This window comes from Marmota flaviventris, chromosome 4, assembly GCF_047511675.1.
Source record: "Marmota flaviventris isolate mMarFla1 chromosome 4, mMarFla1.hap1, whole genome shotgun sequence".
Taxonomy (NCBI): Eukaryota; Metazoa; Chordata; class Mammalia; order Rodentia; family Sciuridae; genus Marmota; species Marmota flaviventris.
Window position 1 is genome coordinate 76,706,902 of NC_092501.1, and position 14,343 is coordinate 76,721,244.

Consider the following 14,343-nt stretch of genomic DNA (forward strand, 5'->3'; position numbering starts at 1 on the left):
AACTAAGGGGCACTTAACTACTAAGCTACAACTCTAGGCTTTTTTATTTTTTATTTGGGACAGGTTCTCCCTAAGTTGTTTAGGGCTTCACTACATTGCTGAGGCTGGCTTTGAATTTGCAACAGGCATGTGCCACCATATCCAGTCAAAATTTACATTCTGAGGTTTCAGATTTTTCACTTGAACTCCTGACTCTCCTTTTTAATCTCCTGAGGGGAAAACTTGAGAGCATTAAAAAGTCTAGGCTGAGGCAGGAGGATCCTGAGTTCAAAGCCAGCTTCAGTAAAAGTGAGGTGCTAAGCAACTCAGTGAGACCCTGTATCTAAATCAAATACAAAATAGGGCTTAGGGATGGTGCTCAGTTGTTAAGTGCCCCTGAGTTCAATCCTCAGAATACCCCATCCCCAAAAAAGTCTAAAGTACTTTTAGTAAGATCTTCTTTTTACTGTTATGAAACTCCTCATGTTTTTCATGGTATTCTGAGCCCAGAGGGTGTCTCTAGGATCATAAGAAGTAACCAGGAACCAGACAGAGTCCCTCCAACAACAAAGGAGTTGTGGAAAGTGCTTTCTGTTACATGGCACCTTGCATTTCTAACTTATATCGCATCGTTCTAGTTTCTTAGATTTAATAACATTCTACTTCCTTAATTTTTTTATTATTTGTATGCTGATGCTAATAAGAGAAAAATGTGGACAAGTAGGCAAATAATTTTCTTTCATTTTGGAAAATGACTCAAGGTATCTCCAATATAGGTTTAAAATTGAGCCAGTCATTTGGGAGTCCTACTAGTAGTAACTACCTATTAGATAATTATCATTAGTCATGCCAATTTAAATTACTAATGACTTCCTCCTTGTCACTGGGTAGCTTTTGAGCTCTAATCAACATTAAGAACTTATTGGACCTATATTTTTCAGTGATCCCCAAAATAACCATGCAGCAGACAGCATTTACATGTTAAGTTGAGAGTTTACTTAGAAGAGAAGTTGGGAACATTTACTCAACAGACAAAATTTTCTCTCTGCCTGTCCTTCCTCATTCTCCTTGGGATGCAGCACCAATGGGCAGAAATACCCAACTCTGAAAGGTTAAGAGATGATGGGGCCCAGCGTATAGAGATGGGACAGTTTGCCAGCAAGTTTGCTACTGTCCCCCTGAAACCAAACTCCTATGCTCCTTCTGCTATGGCCTGAGACATCCTGACAGGCTGACCCACAGGAACCAAAGGCCTCACACTCAGACAAAAATAGGCAAAGAAAAAAAAAATTATACTCCTGGAAGAACCAGGAAAGACATTTGTGTGTGTGTGTGTGTGGAGAGAGAGAGAGAGAGAGAGAGAGAGAGAGACAGAGAGAATAACTTAAGGAGATGCAAATAATACAATTCAATGTAAAAAGAAGACTTTCCCAGACACAAATATGGTTTCTAAGTTAAGAATTTAATATGGAAAAATACAGTCTCCTAGAAGACAAAATCAATTCATTCTAGAATTATTGAGCACCTCTTAGGGCAGGAAGTGTTACATGCACAAATAAAAGGAAATGTAACAAATGCAGAGCAGAATTACAAAGAAATTGAAATCAAGAGTGAAACTATGAGAGAAATGAAGCCCAAACACAGAAAATTTTAAATGCAAACAATAAGAAGTCCAGAATGAGAGAGGAACACATGGAGAACTTTTTTAAAAAATCAAGGAAATAGAAGAAAACATCCTTAAATTGAAAAAAAAATGATTTAAATATTCTCAGTTCCAGGAAAAATTATACTTGTTACTATATTTCTCATGTATCACACTGAAGTTAGGAAGGCCATGTCATTTGGGAATCCCACTGGTAGTAACTACCTATTAGATAATTATCATTAGTCATGCCAATTTAAATTACTAATGACTTCCTCCTTGTCACTGGGTAGCTTATGAGCTCTAATTAACATTAAAAGCCAAAAGTTTACCAACAATGCTTTTAAATCATCTTCTAACAAGTCAAGTGATTGGTAGGGACAGGTGAGGCACAGACTCAGATATACTACCGTGTGCCCTTCTGAGGAAATTAACTGAACAAGTACAACTACATAAAAGTTAAATTCATATGAAGCACAAAACTCCTGAATATTATATTAAAGATACTTTTCTTATCATTTGTACATTGGCCTATAAATAATTTTATATTCAATATGAGATATATCCATTGAACCCCATGTTCAAAAATCTGTAATCATTTGGTTGTCTTGACACCCATTCCTGTTTCAGAACACATATATTCACACCTGTTGTCCTACTCATTAAGAAGTAAACATTCTTTTAATCATACATAATTTTTGATAAATATATAGGATCTCCTAGCAATACCCAAACACACTCATTATGCAATACTAAACCTAATATTACCACAATACTTAGAGCTATTTGGAATCCATGCCTATACATGAATATACAATGCCATGAATATTTAAAACATCATTTAAATTTTCCTTTTTAAATTCACAGGAAATACATTATGTATTCTTCCTGATATATATTCATGCATCATCTAGGGAAAAAATTGGTACACATAGAACACACCGTGTATCTTTCCCTATCCAAAACACTATAGTTTTCCAACATTAGAAGAGGTATGGTGAAAAATTACACATGTTATCTGATATACATATTCATTTCATAACAATAAAATCTGGAAAAAAAACAACAAATGTAATCTTAAATAAATAAAAATGGTGTACTATTACGTTTTTGGAGATTCCATCTGTTCAATATGAAGAATAACAGTGGTGTAAATAATGAAAAATAAAAGACAAAATCATCGTTCTAATAATGTGGCCAAATAACTAAGTAACTACAAAGACTCACTAAAAGTAAACGAGATTAGAACCAACAAAAGAATTCAGTAAAGTGTCAGCACAAGGTAAATATCATTCAACCTATTTAGTTATTTCAAAAACTTCTGAGGTATTTATAGCAGCACAATTCATAATAGTTAAATTATGGAACCATGTAGGTGTCCACCGATGAATATAAGGATAAAGAAAATGTGAGATATATATATATATATGGTTTTATTCAGCGAAAAAGATAAACGAAGCTATGTCATTTTTGAGAACATGGATACAACTGGAGAAAGTTGTGCTAAGTGAAATTAGTCAGACTCCAAAAGTGAAGGGTCTTAAGTTTTCTCTCATATATAAAAGCAAGAGAGAGAAAAATAAAGAAGAGGAACCTCATGAAAATAGAAGAGAGACCGTAGACGAGAGGAAGGGGGTCAGAGGAGGGAAGAAAAGGGAGGAAAGGAGGGCATGGGGGAATGAAATAGACCAAATTATGCTCTGTGCATGTATGGATATATCACAATGAATCCCATTATTATGTGTAGTTAAAATTACAAGAAAACAAAAAACTTACAAGGTCGTGCTGTGACGTGTCTCATTCCCCAAAGGTTCACATGTTGGAAGCTTACCCCAGTGTGCTTTAAGAAGTGGGGCCCAGGGGAAAGTCCTTAGGTCAGTGGGGACTCTGCTCTCATAACTGGATTAATGCTGTTTCCAGGGAGTGGGTCAGGTCTCATGGGATCAGATTAGTTCTAAAGAGAGCTGGTTTTGTTGTAAAGTGAGGCCATTCACACTTTGGTCCCTTCTGCTCATGTTGTTTTCCTTTCTGATTCTCTGCCATGTTGCCATACAAAGGTTCCTCACCAGGATGCTGGTGCTATGTGGTTTAGGCACACCAGCTACCAAAATTATGAGCCAAATAAACCTCTTTATAAGTTAACTGGCCTCAGATAGCTTATCATAAAAACATAAAATGAACTAATATAGGTAACTGTATTATTTCCTCCATCTTAAAGATGAGGGAATTGAGGCCCACAGTACCCAATTGTGGGAGCTGAGCCCCGCACTCTGCTCCAGGCCCATGCACCCAACTGCCATCCTGTGCCAGCTGTGTGCTTCGGGTGCCATTCCCAGTGAGCAGCAAAGAATGTATTATGTAATAAACGATGCTGGGAAAGTTTGGCTCCTACTTTACATCATGTACAAAGAAACAGGGTAGATGAATTAAGAGCCTAAACTAAAAACAAAACTATAAGAGTATCAGGCAAATACATAGAAGTATTTGGGTAATATTGGCATGTGGAAGATTTTATTAAGCAAAGTAGGAAGCTCCAAGGTTATAAAGGATAAACAATACATATTAGTTTAACTAGATAGGGCAGAGGGGTGGGAGGGGAAGGGGGGCAGGGGATTATCAAGGATGGTGGAATGTGATAGACACCATTATCCAAAGTACATATATGAAGATACAAATTGGTGTCAACATACTTTATATAAACCAGAGATCTGAAAAATTATGCTGTATATGTGTAATAAGAATTATAATGCATTCTGCTGTCATTTATTATTTAAAAAATCAATTAAAAAAGAAAATTTTAAAAAACTGAAATATTTTGTGACAAAAGCAAACAAACAAATAAAAAATGCTATACATATAGCAAAGAGAAACTACACTTACATATAAGTAAGAGCTCCTATAGATATTAAGACAAGAACTCACAGAGAAATAAAACATACAAACAGGCAATTTAAATAACAGGCAATGGACAGGGGAATGCAGATTAAAAACAACACTAAGGTCTCAGGGATTTTTCAATTGTCAAATATTGAAAGGATAGATGTCATAAGTTATTGGCAAAGTTATCAGAAAAAGTTTTCTTTTTTTACACAATCAATAGGACTGAAAACATTATAATATTTCGTAAAAAGAATTTTTGTCAGTATTTCTTACAATAAAAAGTGCTGACTTGACCCATCAATGGAAGTTTTGGAAATGGACCTGCTAGTGAAGCACCAGTACATAAAAATGTTTGTACAGGTTGCCTCTTTGCAGCACTGTTTGCAATGTCCAAAACCAACATACACACAAAAGGGAAACCCGCTGAATGTCCATCATTAGGGGAATGGTTGGTTGAGTTTACAGTACATCCACATGAAGCAAGAAATATGTGGCAATTTACAAAGAGGAAAACAATGAGATAGTATTTCACACCTGCGTAAGATGAACAAGAATTAAAATGTCTCAAGATGGGAAGTGTGCTGATGATGTAGGTAAACAGCAACCATCAGGGACATCTTCCAAAGGTATAATTTGGCAAAACCTCTTGGAAAAAACAGTCTTCAATATCTAGAACACTTAAAACATGTGAGGTTTGCAACCCTGCATGTTTACTTCTAGTAAAATTCCCTAGAGTAACTCTCCCAGGAGAACACAGAAATATATGAAAGAAATAGCAGGAAAGATAAAGACAGCCCACATTCTCACCAACTGAAGAGCCAATGAGCATAGAGGATTATGCATACAATGGTACGAGGCTGGGAATGCATCTTGGTAGGAAAGCCCCTGCCTAGCCTGAGAGAGAGCCTGGGTTCACTTCCTAGCACTGCCAGGCAAAAATCATACAATGGTTGGCTATACAGAAGTCAAAATTAAGGAACGACATCTATCTGTGTCTGCTGGATGCTCTTCAAACATAGAGGTGAGTGAAAATGAGAGGCAACAGATAGATTAGGTTAAATGATGTGTATGGCAGAAAACACAAACTGCTGCTGGGAGTGTGCTTGGGCATCACATTCACAGTCGCGGGCCGCAGGGATACAAATTGGCTCAGCTGCTCTCTCTCCGTGCATTATTGAGCCAGGGAAGCAGGCCAGCTGGACATGTGGCTTTCTGATTTATTGGGGACTATTCTTCATCATTCTTCCAAACTCTTATATGGAAGCCTGAGAATTTATGTGAAAGAGGAACTCCAGGATTGTGCAGATCACACAAAGTTCAGTATTTCCTGAAGGGAAGCAGAGGAAGGAGTCTGAGAAAGGTTGAAGAGTGGAAGGAGAAAGAAAAGAATGACAATTAGGCCTAAGAAAGGAGCAAAATATCTCACCAAAAAAAAAAAAAATCCTCTAGTCCTCTCCACAAATCCTAGATTGTGATGATGTTAAACAGCTTCCAAAGAATGTTGGTGGATGAGTGGAGAGCAAATCTATTCAGGTTCCCACTAACTACGACTCAGGTACTAAGGCTGATTACAAATTAAATTAATCTCATGGACTAGTTTTGAACTCCTGGGCCCAAGGAATTTTCCCACTTCAACCTTGAAAATATCTGAGACTACAGTTTTGCACCACTATGCCTGGCGTGGCGTCTGTCAATAACTAGAAGTTCTTCATTTTGAGATAGGTGAACTTGTCAATTCTTTCCTTTACAGTTTAATATGTTTTTGAGTCTTATTTGAAAAAAAAATAAATTTAACCTGGAGACAATGAAGAAGAATCTAACAGTCTAAAAGTTTTATAGTTTTGCCTTTAACCTTTTAAGTCTAACCAATCCCCAAGATGAATTTTCTGAATGACAAGAGGTACAAACCAAGTTCTTCCTCTGCATTTCCTCCTCTCTCTTTCCTCCACATTGGCCTCTCTCCTTCTTCCAGATGGACATGCAGCACCCAGGAACATTTATCAACAGTGTCCTCTTTACCATATCAAGCATCCATGGATGTATGGCTCTGTTTCTCATTTCTTTATTCTGTATTGTGGAAATGTTCCTGACATAAAGGGGGTTCAGCTAAAGGTTTTGAGGTTGGGGCAATCACATTCTCAGTGGAGTGGCTGCTCAAGCAAAGGATAAAGGAGGAAGAGCTAGGAGATGAGATGCTTTTACAAATTGGAAAAGGTGAAAGAAAGATGCGGGGGATGGTATTCAGAGATTAAAAGTATATGTTGAAACGGGAACACCAGCCAGGCTGGTGATTAAGTTAATTGTGCTGCATTCATGCAATGGAATATACTAACATGAACACTAGAAGGATTTTTAAAATGTGGGGAAGTGATTCTGCTGTACTGCTAAAATAAAGAGAAGGATGTAATGTCATCTGTACAGCACAATCCCAACTCCCCTCACCCCCAAAAATAAATGAATAAGAAAAGGTGAAAACACCTGACAGTGAATTATAGGTATTTTTCTGTTTCTATATTATTCCTCTTCTTTTGCTTTATTGAATTGAAAACAAACCTCTGATATACTATACATTCCTTGAAGGAAGTATTGAGGAATTTGTAAAAAGGTATAACACTCAAGGCTGTAAGAGTCCAGGCGACCATGCTCTCACTAGAATGTTCAGAATGATTCCTTCCACTTCATTCTCTTGGAAGGAGTCATACATTGAAATATTTCCAGGAACCAAAGCAGGAAGCAAAATGGGAGAAGCCTTGGTACAAAAAACAGAAAGGTGTAGCCTAGGGAAGGTTGGAGCACAGAAGCCCAGCTGACTCAAACCTCCATAACAGCCCACCCAACACAGAGACTGGAGACAGCCCACAGTGACCTGCTTCCAGAGGAGCAATATTGATCATGTGCTTTTATTGCTTAAATAGTTTTACTGAGATACAATTTTTATACTGCAAAATTCATCCCTCAAATTTACACAATTAGGTGGGGTTTTTAGTGTATTTACAGACTGTGCAACCATCATTATAATCTAATTTTGGAATATTCTTACTCCATAAAGAAGTCTTGTCACCATTAATAGTAACTCCTCATTCCCCATCCTCAAATCAGCTTTAGGCAATCAGTAACAACTACTCTGTTGTATAGGATTGCTTATTCTGGGCATTTCATAAATATAAAATCAAACCAACACTGAACATGGTATGGTGACATATGCCTGTAATTCCACCAACTGGAAGGCTAAGGCAGAAAGATCACAAGTTCCAGTCCACCTTATGTGATTAAGCAAGACCCTATTTCAAAATAAGAAATAAAAATGGCTGGGATGTAACTCAGCAAACTCAGTAGTAAAATACTTCAGGGTTCAACCCCAGAATCACCACCAAAAACAAAAATACAATCACAATATGTGTTTCTTGGAATAACCCTTTCATTCAGTATATTGATTTTTGAGATTCATTCATTTTTAATGCTAGATTATGTCCTACTTTATGTATATAATATCTTTGGTCAGTTAATGGAATTCAAGTTGCCCTCACTTAATTCAAGTCCCTTGTTAAATATATGATTTGCAGATATTTTGTCCTGTGGATGGAACACAGACCCATGCATGCTAGGTTAAGTGTTCTACCACTGAGCTACACCCCAATCCCTGATTCATTATTCTTGGGTAGACATCTAGGAATAAAATCACTGGAGCAGAGCTCAGCTTAAGATACCGAGGAACTTCCCAACTGTTTCCCCCAAGTGGCTACATTGCTTTCCATTCTACCAGTGGTGTATCAGAGCTCCCATTTCCCCACATCTCCATCCACACTTGTTATTTTCGTAGTTATTATTTTACCCATCATAGAGGATGTGACTTGCTATCTTGTGCATTTGATTTTCATTTTCCTGATGACTAACAATGTTGAACATTTTTCATGTTTTTATTTACCATTAACAAATTTTGTCTGGAGAAATGACTACTTAGAGTCTTTGCTGATTTTCAGATTGAATTATTTCTATTTTTAAAAATTGAGTTGTTAGAGTTCTTGATATATTCTGAATCCAAGTCCCTTGTTAAATAAATGATTTGCAGATATTTTTCCATTCTGTGAGTTGTCTTTTTCACTTTCTTGATGTTTCTTTAAAATATAGAAGTTTTAAATTTTGATAAACTGGGCTATTTTTTTTCTATCTGTGCTTTTGGTGAAATACAATTTTCTACTGTAAAATTCATCCCTCAAATAGCTCCAACTGGGCTATTTTTTTTTCTATCTGTGCTCTTGGTGTCCTATCTAAGAGGTTTTGCTGAACCCAAGAGTAAAAAGACTTACTCCTATGTTTTCTAAGACTTTTATAGTTTTAGCTTTTCCATTTAGTTTGATGAGCTATTTTGAGTTGATTTTTAATTTTTCCAGCATTATTGAAATATTATTCCAATACCATAAAATTCACCTATTTCAAGTGTACAAGGCTTTTTAGTATATTTACAGATGTGTGAAACCATCACAATAGTCAATTTTAGAACATTTCCATTACCCATAAAAAAACCCTGTATCTTTTAGCAGCTATATCTTTTATCACCACTCCTGCTCCTCCTCAGTTACTGCTATATTTTAGGTAAGCGTTCCCCAAAGATCTATGGGTTAAGGCTTGGTCCCCAGCTGTGGCGTTATTTGGAATTAGTGGAAACTGTAAGGAGTGGGATCTAGTGGAAGAAAGTCTGGTCATTGGATGTGTGCCTTTGAAGGGCATATTGGGACCCAGGACCCTTTTTGCTTCCCAACTGCTCTGAGGTGAGAACCTTTGCTCCACCATCCCCTCTGTTCCATGATGTGCTGCTTTGCCATAGGACCAGAGACAGTGGGGTCTCCTGACTGTAGGCTGAAACTTCCAAACAGTGAGCCAAAGCAAACCTTTCTTAGGTTGATTATCTCAGGTATTTGGTTGCAGTGATGGAAAGCTAACTGACAATCACTGGTCTGCTTTCTGTCTTTAAAGATTTCCTTGTTCTGGATATTTCATATAAAAGGAATAATATAACAGATGATATTTTTGTAGCTGGTTTTTTTCACTTAACAAAATGTTTTCAAGGTTTATATTATGCTGTAATGTAAACCATGTTGTATCATCTGTTGGTACTTTATTCTTTTTTATGATCAAATGATATAGATATGTCAGTTAATGGGCATTTGGTTTGTGTATACCTTTTGGCTATTATGGATAATACTGTAATAAGCATGCACATACAAGTTTTTATGTGGACATAAGCTTTCATTTCTTTTTTACCCCTATTTTTATGATGTTCATTTTTTTATTGGTTCTTTTTAGTTAAACACAACAGTAGAATCCATTTTGATGTAATTATGCAAGCATGGAACATATCTTATTCTAATTAGAACCTCGTTCTTATGGACATATATGACGGTGAGATTCACTGGGTATATGCCTAGCAGTGGAATTGCTGGGTCATATGGAAACTCTCTGTTAAAACAGTTTGAGGAACTATCAGATTGTTTTCTGAAGCAGCTGTACCATATTACATTCCCACAAGCAACATGTGAGGGTTCTGATTTTTCGCATCCTCATCAACCATTGTTATCGGAATTTTTGATTTTTCCCCATCCTAGTGGGTCTGAAGTATTTTCTCAATGTGGTGCTGATTTCCCAGATTACTAACCTGTCAAGCATCTTTTCATGTGTTCATAGTCCATTTGTATATTTTCCTTAGAGAAATAGGTATGCAGATCCTTGCCTACTTTTTAACTGGGCCACATGTCTTATATCAAGTTTAAGTCTATTATCAAATATATGATTTATAAATATTCTTTCTCATTCTGCACTGTCTACTTTCTTAAGTGTCCTTTGAAAAATAAATATTTATAAATGTGACATTATCAATTTTCTTTTATTGCTTATGCTTTGGATGTTATTTCTAAGAACCCTTTGGCAAATTTAAATTCACAAATGGTTTCTTCACAGAGTTTTATAGTTTTAGCTCTTACAGTTAGTATTGATGCATTTTGAGTTGATTTATGTAAATGTGTATGTGGTGTTAGGTAAGGGTTCAACATCTTTCTTTCTTTTTCTTTTTCTTTTTTTTTTTTTTGCATATTGGCTGTCCAGTTTTCCCAGCACCATTTGTTGAAAAGACTATTCCATTGAATTTTCTTGCTGCTTTTGTAAAAAAAAAAAAAAATCAATTTACAGTAAGATGTATAAGGGATTATTTCTGAACTTTAAATTCTAGTTCATTGAACTTTCAGTTCTATTCCATTGATCAATATATCTATCCTATGTCTGCAACACATTCTTCTTTTCCTTTTTCTTCTTCTGTTCTTCTGTTTCTTTTCTTCTTTCTTTTTTCCAGGACTGGGGATTGAACTCAGGGGCATTCTACTATTGAACTACATCTGAAGTTCTTTATTTCTATTTTTAAATTTTGAGACAGACTATTGCTAAGTTGTCCAGGTTGACCTGGAACTTGTGCCTCCTGCCTCAGCTTCCAAGTAGCTGGGATTACAAGCATGTGCCACCACACCAGGCCAATATCACATTTTCTTGAGTACCATGGCTGTATAGTAATTTTGGTATTGGGAAGTGTAAGTCCTACAACTTTGTTTTCTTTTAGCTTTTAATTGCTTAGGGTATCTGGAGTCTTTTGCATTTCCATCTGAATTCTAGCTGGCATTTGATAGAAATTGCACTGTATATGTATATCATTTGGGGTAATAGTGCCATTTTAACTAAAATTAAGTCCTTTGATGAACACGAGATATATTTCACCTTATTAAGGTCTTTTTCAAGTATTTTCAACATTGTTTTAGAGTTTCATTGTATAAGTCTTGGACTACTTTTGTTAAATTTATTCATAAATAGTTTACTCATTTTGACATGGAAATCTTTTATTTATTTTTATTTCCAGATTGTTGGTTGCTAGAATATAGAAAAAAATAATTGATTTTTCTACATTTATCTTTCAGCTTTTAACTTTGCAGTGTTAATTTCTTCTAACCGCTTTTTCTTTCTTTCTCTTTTGGTGATTCTCTTAGGGTTTTCTATATGAACAATTGTGTCATCTATGAATGGTTTTTACTTATTGTACTTATTGTACTCCAGTATAGGTATCTTTATTTCTTATTTTTCTTCAGTTACTAACCTGGATAGACCCACCACCTAGTGCAAGATTGAACAGAAGTGGCAAATGGCACATCATTATCTTGTTCCTGAATCTTAGGTGAAAACATTCAGTGTTACCCAAGACACTGATGTTAACTATGAGTTTTATGTAGATGTCATTTGTCATGTTAAGGGAATTCTTTTTAATTACTACTTAGTATTTTTATCATGAAAACTTTTTTTAAAAAAATTTTAAAATTCTTTTTGTCTATCTATAAAATGGGGTTGTAGAGTGGTTTTTGTTGTTGTTGTTCTTTTGTTTTGTTTTTCTTTATTGATACAATATATTATTAGAACAATTGATTTTGGGGTGTTAAACCAAACTTTTTACCTGGGCAAAGGACTATCTATTCATATTGAATAGTTCCTTTTATATATGGATAAATTTGGTTTGGCAGTATTTTGTTGAAAATATCTACACCGATATTCATATGAGATTTTAATATATTATTGATCATTTCTTATGCTTTCTTTGTCTGATTTGATATGATACCTATGAACGGTTTTTACTTATTGTAAAAACCATGATGAGTTTATGCAAGATTGGTATTAATTTCTTAAATATGCGACAGAATTCAACCAGTGGAGCCTTCTGAATCTGGGTTGTTATTTGTAGAAATTTATAAAATTATTAATCTCTTTCCTTATGAGTTATTTATTCAAATTATCTAGTTCTTTCTAAGTCAGTTTGATAGTTTGATATTTATCTAGGATTTCAACTAAGTTGACTAATTTGTTGGCATACAGATATTCATGCTGTTCCCCCCTCCTTTATTCTTGCAGTACTAGGGATTAAATTCAGGGGTGTACCACCGAGCTACACCCCCAGGCCTTCATCATTTTTTATTTTTATTTTAAAACAGGGTCTTGCTAATTTTCTGAGGCTGGCCTTGAACTTGTCAACCTTCTGACTCAGTTTTCCAAGTAGCTGAAATTACAGGCATGTACCACCATGCCTGGCAGTATTCTTTTTTTATTATTATTATTAAATCTAATCTCTGTGATTGTTATTGACTTTTTCCTTCTCATTTTGAATCTTATTAATTTGAGCCCTCTCTTTTTCTTGGTCAGGGAAATAAGGTTTGTCAGTTTCATTATAGATCATGTATCACTTACATGTATGAAGTATTATTAGAAGACACAAAAGCTGAGGGCAACCCCTATCACAGCAGGTGGGAGAACTTCAGATAAACTGGAGTTTTTGCTACCATCTTCCTGCTACAGACAACATGGTTGGTCTCACGATTTTTCCACAAGTCTCTTCCTCTTCACCATTTCTGCCTAAAATGGTAGGTAATGTGAAGCTTGGTGATTCACCACCACTGAGAGCTGGTGCCTTCGTGACTTACCTGCAGATGAGGTCATAAGCTATGATCAGGGTTTATCTAACACTGTGCACCTGAGAGGGAAGAAACCATGGCGCATGGCCAACTTGATCTAACTTCATAACTCACCGGTACTGTTTTTGCCGCGTTTCCAATTCTTTACGTCTGTGCTGCTTGAGAATGTGAATTTGGTCATCTCGGGCCAATTTTGCTGTGAAAGAAGAATAAGTATAAAAGAAGTCGTAGAAAAAAGGGTAACAATGTCCATTGTTCATGTTTTCTTCAGACTCCATCCCACACTGCGTGTTTTACTTGTGCCATCTAATTTATGCCTCATAACACACCCTCATTTTATGGTTAAGAAATGGAGCCTTGGGGAGGTTGAATAGCTTTCTACCCAAGATCACGCACTTCATTAATGAATTTGCAACGCAAGACTCAAATCTCGTGCTCTAAGTCATTCCCTTTACAAAAGGCAATTCCATTTCTTCATCCTCCTGCCCAAACACTCAGCAAAACTTTGGATGATCATAGAATCAACCTAATGCATGAGTCAGACTTGGTTCTCATTGGTCTCTATAGGGCTGGGTCAATGATTCTCTGCCTCTCTGTGGCAGGTGCAGTGTGTCCCATTTCTGGCTTGCTGTGTATTTCTACCTGGGGATGCTCACCTTCCACTGGGCCCCTCATTGCCTCTGCAGGAATCCTGGGGCTCCTGGTACAGAGCTCCTTGCTCACATCAGGGAAGACATTTTCTGGTCTTTGGTGGATATTTTAAAAACACAGAATATCCCTGAAATTCTTATGCTGAACCAAAATGGCAGCTTATATAGAGATTTATTATTGCCCTAGAGAACAGCAGGACCCACAGTTCTTAAATCCATTTATTTGCTTCATTAAGAAATGTACAACTTAAAACCCAACATACAGATGAGGACCCTGTCTCATTCCCTGTGTTGCCTAAACACAGGAGACTGAGAAGGAAGCTTTCTCCTAAAACACTGTTGGGTCTTAGGCTGTGGGCATTAAAGGAAACTCTCCCAGACTTGGACTTAGTTCTTTATACTTAAAGCTGTGTGACCCAGAGCAAGTTGTCTTGGTTTCCTCACATGTAAAATGGACATAAAAATGCTCACTTCTCAGGATGCTGGTGGGGATTTAGTGAGAGAATACAGTAAAGCACTCTACAGTGTTGGCACCTGATAAATGCCCAATAAATGGGAATTATGGTTTTTTTTCACCATGCTAATAACCAAAGTGGGTCTGAGGTTTTCCTTCCTGCCTCTAAGCCTAGGCATCAAAGGTGGCTCATCTCTTGGCCGGTCCTGCTGTCATCTCATTTCAGGAGTTTGGCAGTTGGCTAAA

At 36.4% G+C, this 14,343-nt stretch overlaps 1 protein-coding gene across 2 annotated transcripts in view; it reads right to left on the minus strand.

The window, feature by feature from the left end:
* The window catches only part of Alox5 (arachidonate 5-lipoxygenase), a 58,641-nt gene that overhangs the window by 26,187 nt on the left and 18,111 nt on the right, over window positions 1–14,343 (minus strand). For both annotated transcript variants that reach the window (XM_027947935.3, XM_027947936.3), the window contains one exon: window positions 13,108–13,189. In XM_027947935.3, coding sequence (XP_027803736.2) covers window positions 13,108–13,189 — 82 coding nt within the window. The remainder of the gene's footprint in view (window positions 1–13,107; window positions 13,190–14,343) is intronic.